The sequence below is a fragment of the Alexandromys fortis genome, unplaced genomic scaffold (genome assembly GCF_014885135.2).
Source record: "Alexandromys fortis isolate MF-2015 unplaced genomic scaffold, M_Fortis_MF-2015_v1.1 scaffold_57, whole genome shotgun sequence".
NCBI lineage: Eukaryota > Metazoa > Chordata > Mammalia > Rodentia > Cricetidae > Alexandromys > Alexandromys fortis.
Genome location: NW_026067941.1, coordinates 2,607,793 through 2,627,429, shown reverse-complemented (window position 1 = coordinate 2,627,429; position 19,637 = coordinate 2,607,793). Strand labels below are relative to the sequence as shown.

General features: G+C 43.5%; 1 protein-coding gene across 3 annotated transcripts in view; it reads right to left on the bottom strand.

Moving 5' to 3' along the window:
• The window catches only part of Lrguk (leucine rich repeats and guanylate kinase domain containing), a 113,799-nt gene that overhangs the window by 39,893 nt on the left and 54,269 nt on the right, over positions 1-19,637 (bottom strand). For all 3 annotated transcript variants that reach the window (XM_050148110.1, XM_050148111.1, XM_050148109.1), the window contains exons 12-15: positions 13,262-13,358; positions 8,942-9,055; positions 6,428-6,629; positions 4,876-4,971 (exon numbers count right to left, since the gene is read on the bottom strand). In XM_050148110.1, coding sequence (XP_050004067.1) covers positions 4,876-4,971; positions 6,428-6,629; positions 8,942-9,055; positions 13,262-13,358 — 509 coding nt within the window. The remainder of the gene's footprint in view (positions 1-4,875; positions 4,972-6,427; positions 6,630-8,941; positions 9,056-13,261; positions 13,359-19,637) is intronic.

The following is a 19,637-nucleotide window of genomic DNA, read 5'->3' as shown; positions in this document are numbered from 1 at the left end:
ACGTAATTAAAATGGCAAACTGGGGCTGGCAAGACGGTCCAGTGGTTAAAGCTCCTGCAGCCAAGATCAATGACCCAAGTTTGATCCCTGGAACCCACGTGGTGGAGGGGACAATCAGTTCCCACAAGTTGTCCTTTTGCCTTCATGCACATGCTGTGGCACACACATGCACACACACACACACACACGGAAATAAACGCAAAAAGTTCTAAAGGATAAAAAATGGCAAATTATGTATGCTTACACGATGCATGCAAGACATGTAAACGACTTACGAAGCAAAGCAAAAGGCCAATGACACCCGGCGCTGAAGGTTCTCTCTCTCCTTTTACATTCATGGGCAGACACACAGGTTTTCTTTTTCTACTTTGATGATTTAACGATTTAGAAAATTTGGTTAACTGACACCATGCCCTTTATTAGAAGATAAAAGCGCCATTTTATGGACTGGCAAATTGCTCCATTTTTCCCTTTATCATTAATCAGAAATAGGAAAAATATAATTTCATTTCATAACCTTTATGGCAAGAGCTCAGACTGCTCATTAGCTCCCCTGCCTTAAAGGCTCGCTGGAAGCAGTGGCAGGCCGGGAAGCGGGAGCTAAAGCAGCACTTCTCAGCCTGTGGGTCGCGCCCCCTTTTGTCAAATGACCCTTTTCCATGGGCTGGCCTAAGACCACGGAAACACACAGCTGTTTACATTATGATTAATAACAGTAGCAAATTACAGTTATGGAGCAGCAATGAAAATAATTTTATGAGTAGCTGTATATTAAAGGGTCGCAGCTTTAGGAAGGCCGAGAACCACTGCTCTATAGAGACGGAGGGTGAGCAAACCCTTGCACCGAGCTGCCAATGAGTGAGCGTCTCCTTACTTCATAGAAACTATATTTTTAACTCCATGCTTTAGAAACAAATATTTCCTACATTACCCTGGGGAAAAACTGGACAGTTTCACACTTAACTGGTCTGCATTTAAGATTAATGGTGCATTTAAAGTCGTAGGAGCTTCTCTGCACTAAATACCTGAAGCTAGTAATGCATGCATTCGGTGATAATTCAGCTAGCCCATCCTGGTGAAGGTTCACAGCTCTAAGCTTAGGTGGTGGATGCTGTCCTCGGAGCACACAGCTCTTGGGTTTTCTCTCACTGTCTGCATCCTCATTGTGACCTGGACATTATCACTGTATTCCCAGTGACAGGCGAGCAGCTTATGATTCCCAGGGATGAAGCCGTATATTATTACTCCAAATATTTGGGAATTGTCTTTAGGCTGCACTGGCATGGGACTATCTCTTTTGGAAAGATGGTGCCATGGGCATAAGATGTCTGTTTGTACTGAAGCTCAACACACAGATACCCGTAATCCAGCTGGGGAAAGCCTCAGCTCTCCAAGCCCGACTTCAGTAACGCGCTACAATGATGCATACAGTTTTCTTTTATGTTTTAAGAAAAAGATGATTTTGCAAATTCATAGATTTAAGACAGAAAAGTAAGGCTTCAGATACCCATCCAGTCAGTTATGCAATTGTTCAGACTAACCTCTCATATAATTGTAAATATTTATTTCACTTTCTCTCTTTTGACATTTTAATTATTTTTTTAAGTCCCCTATACTAAGATGTTTGTTTTAGTTTTTAGGATATATATATATATGTATATGTATATATATGTGTGTGTGTGAATATATATATGAATATATATATGAACATATATCAAATGAATATATATGACATATATGCCATAGAAAAGAGATCAGAACAACTCACCTCAGAATAGAGGTAAAGAGGCAAGGCCCCAACTAGGCCGAGGATAGTACTTCTGCCCCCTTTTCACGGAGTCTTTACAGTTTTGGGGGGGGCAATTAAGTCTGTGCCCCATGATGATTATTTTTGTCAACAAGACACAGACCCTAGACTCTCCTGGGAAGAAAGTCTCAGTGAAGAATTGTATATATTGGGTTGACCTGTGGGCATGTCTGTGAGGGACTGCATGTTAACTGTGTGAGAAAACTCAGCAGCTCACTGTGGGCGCCCCATTCTCTAGGCAGGGGTTCCTGAGCTATGTAAGAACAGAGGAATCAAGCTTAGGACTAGCAAGCAAGCGAGGCACACTCATCCATTTCTCTCTGCTCTTGGCAGTAGATGTGCTGTGACGAGATGCTTGAAGTGGCTGCTGCCTGGACTTGTACAGTGACGGACTGTGTCACCTGGACTTGCACAGTGACGGACTGTGTCACCTGGACTTGCACAGTGACGGACTGTGTCACCTGGAATTGCACAGTGACGGACTGTGTCACCTGGACTTGCACAGTGACGGACTGTGTCACCTGGACTTGCACAGTGATGGACTGTGTCACCTGGACTTGCACAGTGATGGACTGTGTCACCTGGACTTGCACAGTGATGGACTATTGCCTGAAATTGTGAGACTCTTTTTCCCAATTGCTTCTTTGTCAGGGCAATTAACCACAGCAGCAGAAACGAAACGAGAACAGGCCCCACTCGTCTGTATTGACCCTATAGCCAGGTGACCCTCACCCTTGGCAAGGAGTTCACAGTCCTGGCATTCACAGAAGCCATTGGCTTGGCTCCTTGGGGGCACCAGAGATACCCTAAAAGCTTATTAATAAGGACTCTATTCATTAGCATTTCAGATATCCTCCCTTGAATACTGACTGTCTGATGTGTGCACTGTCACTGAAGGGGAAGTTTATCTTTAATTATCAGCTGAAAAAATAACTCCCTCTGCAAATTAACTGTAAACATGAGATAAGGTTTTTGCCTTAAGAAAACACGGTCTGTTTCAGAATATTAAACCTTTCAGAAAATCAGGTTTTGTTGAGGATATAGATCTGATGATTGATTGCAATCCATCCTGTCTACTTTGCAAGCTAGAATTCCATTATTCAATAACCGGATGCTTTGGTTTCGATTAGTAAGTGTTTCTGAGAGTTGTGACATTTTTATAAATTCTATAATTTATACCTTTCATTAAATCAGATAAGCCTAACCTAATTATTCCAAATAAGTAAGATTTTATTATATGCTTTAAAGCGGGAGTCTATTGTCCTGTGCACACATTATCTTGCCTCTTAATTTGCCAAATAGTAACTGCATGCTGTAGTCAGGGTCCTGATCACTGTAGAAATGGAAGAGCTACAGAACAGCTGTGCGAGGCCTTGCTCACTGCTCCTCTGTTCAGAAGCACCATGCAGATCAGGACCATTTTTCAGTTACTCGGGGGACTTGGTGTTTATTCAAATTCACAAGAGGGTGATGTAAAAGCCAGCACACCAATTTATTAATTTACAGTGGGACATGGCTCGGGTACAGGGAGCAGGGGAGTGTGCTCTCACGTAAGGTACAGCCCCCACGGGGGCCAGGGCCACCCAGGAGACTAACTTAAACATCACAGGGTTGCTTGGATAGCAAAGAATTAAAGCAAAGAGAGCCCTGTTTCCTCAAGAGAAAGCTCCATGAGGTTCAAACCGCACTAGGCGCACTGCAGTGAAGCCTATTTGATAGACCAGGCTTACTTCAAGTATTTTCTGTTTGCCATGCCGTCCCTTAGTTCCTTTAACACGCGAGACACTCACGGCAGGAAAGTCTGCTAATAACCGTGAGTTTACTGGTGCTGCGCTGACCTCAGCCCAAAATGCAAGGACTAAGCGACCTAAGAAGAGTGCTCAGAACCGCACAGTCTGTCAGAGCGCCACCAGGCAAACAGGATCCTAGGGGGAACCACCACGCTGCAAATACGTCTGTGTGACTGCAGTTCTGCTCTGGAAGGACCTTTAGGAAAGATCCCTGTTGTGGTAGCGGTACAGACAGTTTGCCATCTTCCCCCCGTGTAGCGAGTATTATTCAATGCGTTAAGTCACTGACATTGCTGTGGCACCGTCACTGTTCATCTCCAGAGCTCATTCCATCTTCTGCAATCTTAAACTCTACCCATCCAACAACGATGCTCCATCCTCCACTTGGCTCTGATCTCCATTTCTGTTTTCTGACTGTGAGTTTGACTGCTCTAAATACCTCATAGAAGACAACCATATGGTATCTGTTCCTCTCTGATCCTCTAATTCACCACACTGTCTTCGAGGTTCATGTAATAGCGTATGTCAAAATTTCCTTCCCTTTTAAAGAGGAAATAACATCAATGACTGTATACAAGGCCTCCTCCATCCACTCAGCCATCCCTGGACTCCGGGGGCGTCAGCTGTTGGCACCACTATGAATGGGGCACACATTTCAAATACATCTCGGAATAGTCATGTCCCCAAATTCTAGGCTCAGAATGCCTAGATTCCAAGTCAAGGCTCTCACACATCCCTTGGCATTTGCTGCTCAGGGTCCACAAGGCAGGAGGGAAGTGTGATTTCTATTCTTCAGGAGGAGAAGCTGAAGCCCGGAACAGCTAGGCAGCTTAGCCAAGGGAGCAGTAGGGCTAGCCCCCCCACTCCATCACATGTTCTGGCCAGTGAGTACCCACTGTTCTCTGCAGTGCAACTTTTTCAGGACTGGCAGTCCAAAGATAAAGAGTAAGAAAACTCTCACACTAAAATTGTTAGACTAAATAGATACTTGATAGGTCCGATACTCTAGTTCCATAAGGGAATAGACGTTTGGAAGAACTTTTGAGTTCTGAGCATGAGACCAACTCTTCTCTATTGTCCATGTCCAAGGCACTGCCTAGTGTCTCCCTGGGGGTGGGGGAGTGTCCCACTACAGGCATAGAGACACACCCAAAGGGCTGATTCCTACACCCCAGAAAAAATGCAGGAAGTAAGTAGTGCAAACCAGCTTTAGCCGAGCTAATGAATACTCAAGCAACAACAGAGAATAAACTTGATACAGAGGAGACTGGCTGGTACCTGCGGTTGGAGCCAAACCCTTAGTGACTTCCTTGGTCAATCCCAGGTATTCTCGAATGAGCTCACTTAGCTGTTTGTAGGCAATGTCCAGATCATCTACAACAAACAAGAAAACATCTTAATATACCAGGATCATGTCCAAACACAGTCAGCGTTCAATGGCGAGCGAACTGGTTTGCTAACTGCACCCCATTTTATTACTGCTGTCACAGGTACCATTCTAGATGAGCCTATGACACTTCCCTCTCCTGTAGTCTCCACTCCGCGCGTGTGGGTAGAACCCATGGAGATGAAGAGGGTTCGTGCCCGTGATTACATTACGTCATATATAAAAGGGATGTGCAGGTATAATTAAGGTTACTAACAGCACAAGTGTTGCAGGCTACCGTGAAGGGGGCTTCCCTCAAATCATAGCCACAGAAGGATAGATCTGTCTAGTCCACGACAGAATAGAAGTCAGAGGCTCAAAGCACAGAGAGGATTCAATGCGCTCTTTGTGGTAGAAGAGGGCAGCAGTGGTGCACGCCTTTAATCCCAGCACAGATCCCTCTTTGCGGAGTGAGTTCCAGGACAGCCAGGGCTACATGGAGAAACCCTGTCTCAAACACGCCGCCCCTAAAAGCCAGTTCTCTCCTCCCACCACATGAGTCTGAGAGAGTGAACTGGTCTGGCAGCAGGTGGTGTGACCTGCGGAGCCATCTCCTCGCTCCTCGTATCTTCTCATCTATACGCAGCATTTACCATCCCTTCACAGATGCGAGACCGTATAATTAAGACAGAAAGTTCATATTTCAATAATTTCTCTATCTTCCTCTCTTTGGCTTCTGTTCCAAATCAAGTAGCCTTTTTTTATTTAATAATTTTTGTTTTGTTTTGACCTGCCTTGCCTCCCAAGTGCTGGGAGTAAAGGCGTGCACCACCACTATCTGGTTTATATGATAAAATTTGAATCTACATAATTGCACACACTTATGAAACACAACACATATATACATGTGGGTAATTATCATATCCTTTACCTCAAACACTCATTATTTCTCTGTGGTGATAAAACTGGAAAATATCTGGGCTAAAAAAAAATAGCATGCTTTATTCTGAGGTAGTTTTTAAAAATGTTTGTTTTACTCAGATACTTTCAAATTTCCAATATTTTCAGAAGTTGTATTTCTTTGTATAAATAGATTATGATAGAATTATGTGAGCTTCATATGCCTTTAGAAGCTCAAACATATATTTTAAATGAGATATTATCCATCTTCAGTATCACAGTGTCCCCAGGGGGAGGAATCTATGTGGGACTATTTTATACCAACTTTATTAGTCACAACTTTATGGACCAACACGATTTAACCTTCTGATGGAAACTGTGGGAGATGAGAGCTCACAGGTTCTTACCCGCTTCTGCAGCTTTTTGCAGCTTCTAATTACAATAAATATCTATGTTTCCTAAGACTTTTCTTTCCAGGACATAAATTGGAAGTGCAGTGATTATATACTTCAAACAAGAAAGCATATTAAAAAAATAAATAAAAATCTGCCGGGCATTACTGACCTGCATTGATCACTGCATCGAAATATCCTGGAAATTTCTGATTAATTTTAATGTAAAGGTCCACCCTGGAGACGGCGAAGTCAATTTCTGCTCGACTAAACAATCCCTTTCTCCGCAAGTATCCTTCGTATTTTTCCTTGTCCATGGGCACCACCAAGATATAGCGAGGCTCGAAATAAGAATATTTCAAACTTCTTACGCCCTGGGAAAGAAGAGAAGAGGCGACTGAGAAGCAGCTCCCCTCTGGGGACATCACTGCGGAACGTGACAACTCAGAGGGCGCACACAGAATCACACCGAAGAACACATTTTATCTGTAGGATCAGCTGCTATTTTCCTATCGATATTCCAAGGTTGGATTACTTTCCTTCCTTCATCAAATATTAAATTATGGTAGGAACCATTACAACTCATTCCACCTGGTTGTCCTCAAGTTAATTGCTCTAATGAATATGGCTGTTAGAAAAGAAAATTGCCAGACATAAAATGGGGATATTCATGGCAGTACCGCCATGTTATTATCAAAAAGTAATTCAATTCCATATTTCAATAGGCATCTTGAAGCAATAGAAGATAGAGATCTTCCCAGGGATAAAGGCTCCCCTGGTACTCCTCTGCCATCCATCACTTTGATACCATTCTTGTTTCTAAGTCAGCAACTCAAAAAGGCATACATACATACGTACATACACACATACATACATACATACGAGAGAGAGAGAGAGAGAGAGAGAGAGAGAGAGAGAGAGAGAGAGAGAAAGAGAGAGAACGCTTTAGCACCATGATCAGACCTTGCTACCACTGTACTTGGCTGAGTCCAGAGACTCTCCTGATACTACCATAGCTACTGCTGCTGCTGCTGCTAGAACCACCAAGGCTACCTTGCTTTTATGGTTTGTCAAAGTATTAGCCTCCCTTTTCTAGGGCCAGAGCTTCTGCCTCCAACACTTCCATTGTAGTTGCAAAATTTAAAGACTGGTTGGAATAACCGCCAACACCATTGTGGTTCCACGTCTTCTAGCCTCTTTCTGGAGGGCAGAGACCAGAGTCAGCACAGCCTGCTACCAGATGGCCACAGAGTGACATGGTATGGCCTGCAAACTGGGAGCTCTGGGCTGTGACTTCAACTTTGTAGATCCTAAGGACTCTGCACACATCCCTCAAACTCTCTGGGCATAAATTTCCTCGTTGGGTGACGTGGAAGAGTTGTTCCAAGTGGACTATGAAGTCCCTTCCATCTCAGTTCTAGCGTCATCGGTTTAACTCAAGTTCAAAATTTCTGCTTTAACGATTCAGTGGGAAGAAATACAGGTTGCTTTTAAAACAGTGTCTGAAAAACTCGGTGACAAGGGCAGTCTGGGAAAAAAATACCTCAGCTGGGGAGAAGCAGGGAAACAAAACAGTTTATAGATTTGACCTCCTGGAGACGAGGAGTGGTAAGCTCTCAGGAGGAAAAGAAAGGGAAGCAGGAGCTGTCACTCAGGAAACTGTCGCACTGGAAAAAGGTGGACACAATAAGAAGGAGCGCTGCTATGCTCAAACATGCATTAGTTTTTGTTTCCTCTGTCCAAGGCAGACATTTTTTAGAACCGATTTTTTTTTTAAGAGTAAAGAAGACTTTTCTTAAAGGTACAGGACCAGTCAACTGCAAAAAGAATGGATAATGATACAGGAAGTTAAAGAGTGGATACAAGTATGCCCAGCTTCAATAAAGATAGGGAGCAGTTAACCAATACTAGACGCCAAAAGGGGCCTCCTCTGGTGTTACAAAGGAAGATGAAGCTAACATTCAGTCAACAGGAAAGAACCGCCTTGTGAAGTTTTATTTTATGATTGTTTTAATTAATTTATTTTGTCTGATCATAAGATTTATATTGCTTAGTAAAATTATTTTTTTTAAAAAAAAATCAGCAATCACTGAAGACCTGATTTGTTTGGCTGAGTTACATGTTCATTTGTCAGACAAGAAGGTAGGAAATTCATGGGTTCAGATTTTGAAAAAATGTCTATACATTCTAATTTGAGAAGGGGGACAAAAATCTGAAATCCATAAGTCGAGTTTGCAGAAGTATAAAAACATTGCATCCAGTGAACAACCAGTGCCAAATGACAGCACCGCCCACCCACGCTGCCCCTGTGAAGAATGAAGGAACAGAGTGACCACTCAGGCTGACACAGTCCCGAGTGGAGAGGAACCACCCACGCCTGTACCCACTCCATATAAATGAAGGCACGCTGCAACAGCAGAGGGATGCGTTAGTGAGGAAGAGACAGTAAGTCTTGAATGAAGCTATGACCTAAATGTCACTGGACTTTCATAGATCTTCCCTCCCACACTGACGATAAATTTAATACTTCATGCCTCTGTAGCATCTCTCTTGTGCCCAGCAGTATGTTATCCAGATATTGTAGCCCCAACTTGACATGCCACACACACACACACACACACACACACACACACACACACACACACACACGAGCACAGGTACTCACAGCTCAATGAAGAATACTTACTTCTATTTCCATATGAATGCAGCTTGCTAGTCCATCTCTTGCAATACCTTCTACAGTGTCCCTATTTAATCCATAATTGTGGTTACCGTAACTAAATGTTAGGATAAATTTCCCCTGGAATTAGAAAAGTACAAAGATTTGCACATAGCAGGTGCTGTAATGCAATGATAAAATCACTTGATGTCTTACTTTCACCTAATTCCACACAAACTAAAGTGTTAGGAAGTACAGAACGTCACAACGGCAACGGATGGTGGGACACCACCAAACTCTGATGGGGGCTACTCAGAATTCTTCCCGATGAAAATAAGGTTTATTGAAATAATCTATTGACAAAATGTCTGAGGAAAGTTATGAGTGGAAGCTTCTGGTAAGACAGACCATGATAATTGCTTACCTATTTCCTGCCAGATCCACACCACAAACCTTCACTGTCAAGGGAGTAAAACTAATGCCTTTCCCTGTCCCTTGCGGCTATGCCAGCATCCCAGGCTTCTCAGAAAGGACCCTGATCCTAAACTCCTTGCATTTAAAGATAAGCCACAAGGAACAGGTAATCCTGAAGGCTGTGGGCATCCTAAAAGCTTGGAAAAGTAGACCCAGCCTGGTTTTCCTCCTAAAGACGACTTTTGATTGAAACTGCCCCAAATGTTAGTCAACAGAATGGCTGCGCCCTGTAGTCATTTATCTCTAAATACCACCCTCTCTGTGTATTCTGGAGCCCCATTTCCTATGACAGCTGCATTCCCTTGCAAAAGAAAAAGAGAAGAAAATGCAGGTAAAAATATACCCTTCAAATTGTGACTTTTCCTTTGACTATTTATTAAATCATTAGGCCTATTCGAAACTGGGGAGCTGGTGACAGCAGAAAAAATAAGAATGTGTGACCTTGGTAAGTGTGCCTTCTGAAACGCACGGCTTTAAAATAAATAACGTTCAGGGATGCATCCAACCTTGTTAAATGGCTGGTGCCTCATTAAAAATAGCAAGCAGTCAGGAGTCTAATACTGTCGTCATTAACAGCAGCAGCAGCAGCAGCAGCAGCAGCAGCAGCAGCAGCAGCAGCATCGGAGCTTCTTGCTACCCTCCTGGCTCCAGATGTTCTGGAGATATGTATAGATGACAACCTGGCTGTGTGCCAGAGAGGGTTAGGCAGGAGACGCAGGGTGCCTTTTGAGGCTGGATGGGTTTTTGGGGACTATGTGTGCTGGGGTAATGAGGAAAACCATTATAATCAAAGTTAAACACCCAACAACATATACCCTCAATCTTTTACTCTTTCGATGCCACAATCTCTTTCTTCTTTGGAAACAAATGTTGTAATAGGAGCGGTGGAGCTGCATCCCCAGCACCCTGGCCGCTTGCTAGCTTATGCCCCAAAATAACAACACACAAATTGTATTCTTTTAAATACTGCTTGGCCCATTATATCTAGCCTCTTCTCGGCTAACTCTTGCACCTGGACTAGTCCATTTCTAATAATTGTGTAGCCCACGAGGTGGCTTACCAGGGAAGATCTTAACCTACTTCCATCCTGGGTCAGAGCTTCATCGCGTGTGCCTCGGAGAGCAGAGCTATCGCGTCTGCCCGGGAGAGGGGAGCATGGCGTCTCTGAGCTCACTTCCTCTTCCTCCCAGCATTCTGTTCTGTTTATTCCACCCACCTATGTTCTAACCTATCAGGGCAAGCAGTTTCTTTATTTAATTAACCAATGACCTTCCTCCATCAAACAAATGTTCTGATCCCTTCCCATACGTATGTGTGCATTTAAATATGTACACCTATGAATGGAGACAACGTGGCTATGGCTTATCTTTCATGTGCTTGCTTATTTACCACCAGTGATGGTTAAGTTTGTGGGTCAACTTGGGGAATATTTCTGGGTGAGATTAACAGTGACACTGGTGAACTTAGAAGAAGCACACTGCCCTGAAGTGTGGGTGGACTGCACCCAGTTCCTCTAAGGTTTGTACAGAACAGAAAGGTAAGTAAGCACCTTCACTGCTGGACCTCTAAGTCTCCATGCTGCCCCCACACACAGAAAGTTCTGGTTTGTCAATATCCACATCCATGTGATACATCTTCCAGACCAATCTGCATGTGTGTATATACTTATGAGTGTATGTGTGTATATGTATGTATAAGTGTATACGTATATATACATACATAAATATATACACATAGACACACACATATACACACATACACAGAGAGACTATTTACTGGTTCTGTTTCTCTGGAGAATTCTTAGTATTCTATTGTGAGCCCTGTTTGTATGTGCATGCATATCTGAATAATTTTTCAGATAAATGTTTGTTTACTTCCTCTACAGGCCTCATAAACACTTTCTGGAAGCATGCATGGTTGGAAGAGACCTTGTATTGTGCATATAATATAAAAGATATCCCATTCAACTGATTTGTTAAGCATTGAGATGATGTAGCTCCCCCAGCTCTGGCTGGTCCCACTCCCTTCATTTCCTAGTGCGTGAGGGTTTCCTAGTTAAGTATCAATGGCCACACAACCAAAGTCTCCAGGGGTTCCATTTCCACAGGAGAGAGAGTGCTTCTGTAGGGAAATGACTAAGCATGGTTCCTCTAGAAAGGGCGGATGTAGCTATCTGTGGATGGGTAGGAGAATGGTCTGTGGGTTGGAGGAAGTGTTGGCTGAAAAGACGCGTGAACACGGGAGAGGGTGGAGGTTCATATGCTTTATCCAGCTAGCAGCTAGGTGTGGCTGCTCACAGTCGGTGTGTGGAGTGCCCAGGCCAGAGTGTCTATCACAAGAGCCAGACTGTCTGGGCAGGTGGTGTGTGGAGGGGTGTTCCATGTGCAGGAGGCCGACAGTGTGGGCATGATCAGAAGGCTGACAATGTGTCCTGAATCTACGACTCTCTAGACTTAGCTCTCTTCATGTAACAGGGCCACACTCTAAAGAAAAGGAGATTGGGGGTGAAACTCAAAGTTGATGGAAACCACATCAAAGTAATGCATGTTGGCAGAGAGAGGAAAAGTGAGTTCCTAAATACAGGGGATTTCTGTGGCGCATTAAACTGTAAAGCTAACTAGAGCCTAGAAGTGCGGTGATTTCGTAGGTTGGGGACTGAACCAGACTAACTCGACTACAGACCCAATAAGCTATGAACACCAGAGAGCAGGGGGTGCATCTGGAGAACAGAAAGACCGAACTCCCGGAGAAAATGCCCCACTCGAGCAGAAACTAACATTCATGGTGAGAGGGAGAGGGCTTCTCAGTACTGTGAAGGCAAATCTCAAATCTCTTTTAAAGGCGTTTAGAAATATAAAGTTTCAGGCCAGGCGGTGGTAGCGCATGCCTTTAATCCCAGCACTCGGGAAGCAGATACAGGTGGATCTCTGTGAGTTTGAGGTCAGCCTGGTCTACAAGAGCTAGTTCCAGGACTGGCTCCAAAGCAACACATAGAAACCCTGCCTCAAAAAAAAAAAAAATGTAAAGAGAAAAAAATAAAGAAATATGAAGTTTCAGAAAACTCTTAATAAACCAAGACAGTTCTATGAGAAGGCATCTGATGTGCAAGACATTCTTTTGACAGAGCTGCAGGGAGAGCAGCCTAGGGAGTACAGAACTTGTTCACTTGCATTTCTGTGAGTACAAGCTGAGCCCTGAGCACACACACCACAGTAGAGTTGGTTGTTCAAAACTCAGCTAATGTAATTGTACTGCCCAAGCCTAGATGCCCCCTGATAATGTGCACACTGGAGGCTTAGCCAGGTCTGTTGTTTTAGGGTACAGACAGACAGAGAAGGGAGGAAGAAGAGAAAAGAGGGTGAAGAAAGGTAGCTGACCGCTCGTGGCACAAAGAAAGACCGGTCTTCAGTAAGCTTCATAAGAGTATGAAGCGGTGCAAGCTTCACTTGGTAACAGAAGGAAGGACACCGTGGTGGAAACAAAAGTAAGGTTCGTGTGAAGAAAAAGCAAGAGGCACAGAGTTGCTAGGAGTTTGGTGCCCAGAGATGCCCTTTCAGAGTAATGCAGTCGAGGCAGGTACGTGCTGCATTCACGTATACTTACAACTGGTGAAACGCATTCCCTGTGAGGATTCGCTTCCGTGTAAAAGGAAAGAAGAAATGTTGTTTAAGAAAATGCATGTAAAGCCAAGGGGATTTGCACCACCCTCCAGATGAGCCCAACAGGGTGTAGAAAACTTTCAAATTGAACCAAATTTCCAAAGTGCACAGCATTTCATCTTTATCTTTTTAGAAATCACAGCCTCCTCGTATTTCTGACAGAGAACATGTATCTCTTCTCTGATAAAAAGAAAATAGCAGGGAGCAGCCTTACCATGTTGAGCATTTCATCAAAAACTTCTTGAGAGATGAAGTGATAATCAACTCGATCCCCTTCACCAAAGTACGGTGGTCGTGTGGTGTGGCAGGCCCTGAAGTCACAGAAACAGAGCGCCAGCCATTCTTAGGGACTTGAAAGTCACAGTGGAAATGCTTTCATCGTGAAGGGTGTTTAAGAAATGAAACTGACCCTCAGATCATAAATCATAAAGTAATGTAATTGTGAAAACAGTGTCTTAGAAGTAAGTGTTAGGCTGTAGTTAATCACAAGCATCTATGTGGATTATACAAGTTTTGGCTCATCAATATCCAATTTTTACTTACCTAGTTATCGCCTTTTGGAACGCCCCCTCTGCCGCCACATGAGAACAGTTTAAGAAGTATCACAGTATTGTTTGCTCACCCAGCTGCTTCTACATTCTCTTGATGCATGAGCATCTCCTGCCAGCTCCTCTCCTCTCTCTCCACAAGGCCAGTTGGTTGTCAGGACTAGGTTTAAGTGTCAACCTCCCCATGTCCTCTGGTATAGTATGCAGGTCTTCGTACCCCCACAGCCTCAGCCAATACCCCTGCATTCCCAACTGCTTGTTCAGGGCCCATCTCCCCCTCCGCATGAGGGCAGAAACACCTCATTCTCCCTGGACTATGGCTTTGTACTAGAATTAGACATGAGCCTCTGTAGGAACACACAGTTCAAGTAGTGAATGAATTCCTAACCAGAGAGGCCTTGTCTATCCACTGTCTTGAGATAGCATCCCTAAGCACACATATATACATACATACACATGCACATATACACATAGATATACATACACACATACATATACATACATGTATATATACACAAATACACATACATACACACACATATGCATCCTTACACTGAAACTTACTTTCATAGTTCTTCCTGTCTTCCCAGCACATTATGCAGCTGGAAGACCTTGGTCCCCTACTTTGTCCCTGCATTCCCAACACCTGGCGCAGAGCAGGCGTTTGCTGAATTCATTGTGACATCAAGGGAAAGTAAGAAGCATGAAGTGGTAACAGCCCACCATTATAAAGCTGACAACCAATGTGACCTGTCCAAGGTCACCCTGCAGGATGGTGCTGGCTCCAGAAAACCAGAACACAGTTCTCAATGCCCCAAGACTCTTGATCTCATATCTTTCCATTGTGGGATATTAGTTTAACTGTGTAAAGACGTGTTACATTTGTGTATGCTGCAGAATATTCCTTTAACCATGTAGAGATGTGTTACATTTGTTTACGCCACATTTGTTTATGATGTAAGGATGTCTTGCATCTGTTTCACCTTCCCTACAGCAGGCACCTGATTCTAACAAAAAGCTGACAGGCTAATGAGAAAGGATAACTGAGGCTGGCAGGCAGAGAGAATAAGCAGGAGAACTCTAGGCACAAGAAGGAGAGAGAGGAAGATGCCAGAGGCAAGCCACAGACTAAGAAGGAAAGACAGACATATAGAATAAAGAAAGGAAAAAAACCCAGAGGCAAAAATGTAAAAGAAAAACAGGTTAATTTAAGTTAGAAAAGCTGGCTAGAAAAAAGCTAAACGAAGGCCAGCCCTTTGTAACTAAGAATAAGTCTCCATGTCTTTGTTTGGGAGCTGGGTAGAGGCCCCCAAAAGAGAAAAAAAAAAAAAAAACAATGACAGCCTTCTGATTTCCCAATTTTAAATTCTGGTAATAAAAGTGAATTTTAGATTATCTAATAGTGCTAAGATAGGAGATGAGAATTGACAGATGCTTGACATGCTAAATCATTTACCAAAAAGAAAAAAAACACTGAGTAGATATTATTTCTTATTTTACAGATGACAAGCTGAACACGGTGATTTCCATGGAACTAAGCAGACATGCCAGGATGACTCCAGCCAACTTCTGTAACAACACACCAGTTAGGAGAATCAGGTGGAGCCTCCAAAACCTCCACATTACGAAGTCAAAAACACAGATTTAAAATTCATAGGATGGCTCTCTTTATATTATAATCAAGAATTAACCGTAGCAGGAAAATTTCAGGTCTCAATGTTACATTTACACTGTAGACGCCAGAAAGAGAGAACAGTCAAAACATGGTGACATTTATTTTGTTGTTGGAACACACTGGCATTTCTCCCCGTGCCTGGGCAGAGCCCTGGGTCCCTCTGTCTATTGGTGTCCCTGACAGTCGGAGGAGATAAAGCTGTGGCCTGGCATCCCTGGCTGGACACCCTCAGCAATGTCTTTTCCTGCTACACTGAATTTACATTTCCCAACAAAGGGATTGAGTGGCGGGAGTTGGGAAAAATTTCTGAAAAGAGACAAACAAAGAAGCAATTTGAAGCAAGTGGGCAGGTAAACAAAGAGACAGTCCATTCGTATGGAGAAAGGGGACAACTGGTGACAGCTGTGGGACCTTCTACTACGTAGGACCCAAGATGACCTGCGGACTTTTCAATCTGTCATCCGGCTTTACACACAGAAACCTCCACTGTGTGTGCCGCCCGATTATGAACGTGCTGCAAAGGAAATACTTCACGGTAAAAGCAACGTTCCCAAGTTCGCTTAGGAAAAGCAACACCAAGTTTAACAGAAATGGGCTTCTTCGGCCCCTCCTCTTCAGCATCGACCCCCCTCCTTTGCATATTTCTGTGATTCTATTACTTACTAATTAATTTACTTGTCAAATCATGATATGTGATTTTATCACGACTTATAATGGGAGCCACACTACTTGTCAGTTTCTCTTAACCACAAAAAGACAAAGTTAGGGACTCCATGTCTGGTGATAAAGGACTAGGGGGGCTTTGGCATTCCAGAGAGAACTCTCACCGAAGCTCCTAACACACCACACCTGTGCATAGGTCACCGTCAGGAAGGAAAGGAATTTGGATGGCCATTCCTAATCATGGCTGCAAAGGTCAACGTCAAGAAGGAAAGGAATTTGGATGGCCGGTCCTAATCATGGCTGCAAAGGTCAACGTCAAGAAGGAAAGGAATTTGGATGGCCGGTCCTAATCATGGCTGCAAAGGTCAACGTCAAGAAGGAAAGGAATTTGGATGGCCGGTCCTAATCATGGCATTCCAAAGCATCTAGGACAAGGTGACAGGAAGAAAAGATGTCCAAGGACAAAGAGTGGGCAGGTGGTTGAATGTGACTCAGAGACAGATTTAGAAGCTCAGTTCTGGACTGGAGCGCCTCAGGAAACGGTGAGCGGGACAGCTAGTCCTATGCTGATGTTCAGGCAGAGCTTGGCCGTGCACCCACAATTCACGTGTGTGATCATATGACACGTGGTTAGGGTTTCTCTCAATGTGTAGCCATGAAAGCTGGAGTGACAATAAAGATGGAGGGAAGAATAAAGTTTGTCTTTAAGGCTGCTTCAGATCACGTGACTGGCCTTAAACTTGGAAGATAGTCTAGTTTGGTGGACCCTCCTTCATCCAGTGCTTTTCCAGGAAGTCCCTGGCTTGTATGGTAATATGAAGTTGGAAATAGACAGCCACATGGCTGTAGCGCACGCCTTTAATCCTAGCAGTAGGGAAGCAGAGGCAGGCGGATCCTTAAGTTCCAGGCTGTCCTGGTCTGCAGAGTGAGTTCCAGGATAGCCAAGGCTACACAGAGAAACCCTGTATTAAAAAAAAAATAAAGAAAGAAAGAAATAGACTTTGAAAGTAGTGCACTTTTATCTCTCGATCACTAGTAACTAACACAGGAAAAGAAAGAAATCTGACTGATTTCTAAGCCAAGAAGAAATAGTAAAATCAGGGCACAATCACAGTAGATTGTAACACACAGCCCCACCACTGTTCACTATACAGCAGAACTATGTTCTTCATTCCTATCTCTGTACATGCAACCTAGCATGTGAGAATGCCACTGAACATTTTGATCTTGGCGAATGCCATTTAGAAAGAAAGAAAGAAAGAAAGAAAGAAAGAAAGAAAGAAAGAAAGAAAGAAAGAAAGAAAGAAAGAAAGAAAGAAAGAAAATAAAAAGGAGGGAAAGAGAAGAGCCGAACAAATAGCCAGGAAAATGTTGCCCACGGAGATTGTATCCATGCCTTCTTTCATTTAACTAAAAATCTACAGTCTATGCGGGATAAGGAACATATAAAAATCACCTCTAACTGAGAGCAATGGGTTGTCCCTTGAGATGTTTATCTACAGTTTTAATCAGAAAGTGGCTTCATATAACGACAGAACTATCTTAGTTTTCTAGATGGATGAAATCCCTAGCTATCCAACGTCTGTCTTTGTCATCCAAGGACACGGTCTTGGGTGGAATTCTTAGAATGATTTGCCACTGACCATGCCTGGCTATCTGTCTCCAGGAGGATGCTGAGGCACAGTGGGTAGACCCAGTTCTGAGCCTCTGAGGGAGACAAGAGAGAAGGTGGTAGGAGCTGTCAGTGGGTAGCATCTTGACACGCACCACTTCCAGTCAGAAGAGAAGAACCACAGTGGCAGCACCCAGCATGGCTGTTGTGGGATTCCCCTCTGCATGCTGTGAATACGTTTTATTACCACTGGTTAATAAAGAAGATGCTTTGGCCTATGTCAGAACAGAATAAGGCTAAACGGGAAATTGAAATAGAGATATAGAGAAAAAGAAGGTGGAGTATCTGCCAAAGGAGAAGGACGCCAGAACCACGCCAGTAGGGCACAGCCTCATGATAATATACAGATTAATAGACATGGGCTAATTTAAGCTACTGGGTCAAACAGTGTTGTAATTAATATAGTTTCTGTGTGATCATTCGGATCTGGGCGGCTGGGAGATGAACATGCAGTTTCTGCTTACCCACGGTGTTCATTCTGAGGGGCTTGCTTTGTCACCTCACACCTGCACGTAGATGCTACACAGTCTGTGATCTAAGGCAGGGGCTCCTCACCAGAGCATACACCACACAGAGGAAAGGACCTCAGCCATCTTTCTCATATCATCACAGACTAGAACACTGGAGGAACTCAGTACTTGATGAATGAGGTCATCCATCCATCCATTTCTCCACAGATCCATCAGGAAAGTCATCTAGGCTTCCTGTCACCGCAACTTCAACTAAATTTGCCTACGCAGCCATTAGCCTGGCTGTCATTTGTTCAATCAGTCTGTCAGTCATTTAACAAATATTCATTACACATGTAATAAGCACCTGGGCATATGTTAGACAGCGGGAGCTCATTGGTGAACAAGGCTGATGTGGTCACTCCTCTGCCTGGCTTAGACAAGCCAGGGAAAAAGACACTAAGTGAATCAATCGAATCAGGATGGGTAAGCATTTTAATAAGGGACATATAGGATTGGGTGGCGATGGGGAACTGAGCCAGATAAGAACATGCAAGCAGATTGAATTAGAAATGTTGATTGCATGTCAATAAGTATTTCCAAAACGTATCAGGCCAAACACACATTGGCAAGAGCATAGCACCACTAAATAAAGAGGACCAGGCCACTACTACTGCCAGATGCTGCTACAGACACAATAACAATAAGTGAAAGCCCTGGCTCCCTGGGTCGCTTTGGTTTGCTAAAAGGTTCCAAATTTATGCCCTGGCACAATGGTCAGCATACACCCTACTGTCCTCGCTTGACCTTCTACTCGCTGCGCTCAGCTTATCTCTGAAAGCAGGCTGGGTGTCCCCGCGTGAACATAACAGCACACTAAGCTTTTTAATGCTAGTACTAACTTTTTCGCTTATTTTTGTTACTTTGTGATACTTATATTCTATAGTATTTGTGTCTAGAAATGTCCAAATGTGTGTTGCAATTTTAAGTATCTACATAAATGGGCCTTTTAAAGATGCCATTTGCATTGTTTAACACATACAGCTTCAGGAGGGGACTTTTTCTATAATAGCATTAGAAACTAATTTTTCTTACTGGCCTATACAGCTTTGTAGCAACATCTTCAACTCACCGGCAGATACCACTAATCCCAAAGTAGTTCCTTTGCCACGTGTAAAGACCAAAGAGGAAACAGGTCAGACAGTTCCATTCTAAATGTGACTTCTATAAACTTCTAAAACACCTGTAAGTCTGGTGGCCTGGTTTCCTCAGATGTGTATATGTATATATCTAAGATATATACATCAAAGAGGAAACAGTTCAGACAGTTCAATTCTAAATGTGACTTCCAGAAACATCTAAAACACCTGTAAATCTTGTGGGCTGGGGCTGGAGAGATGGCTCAGAGGTTAAGAGCATTGCCTGCTCTTCCAAAGGTCCTGAGTTCAATTCCCAGCAACCACATGGTGGCTCACAACCATCTGTAATGAGGTCTGGTGCCCTCTTCTGGTCTGCAAGCATACACACACACAGAATATTGTATACATATTAAATAAATAAAATATTAAAAAAAAGTCTTGTGG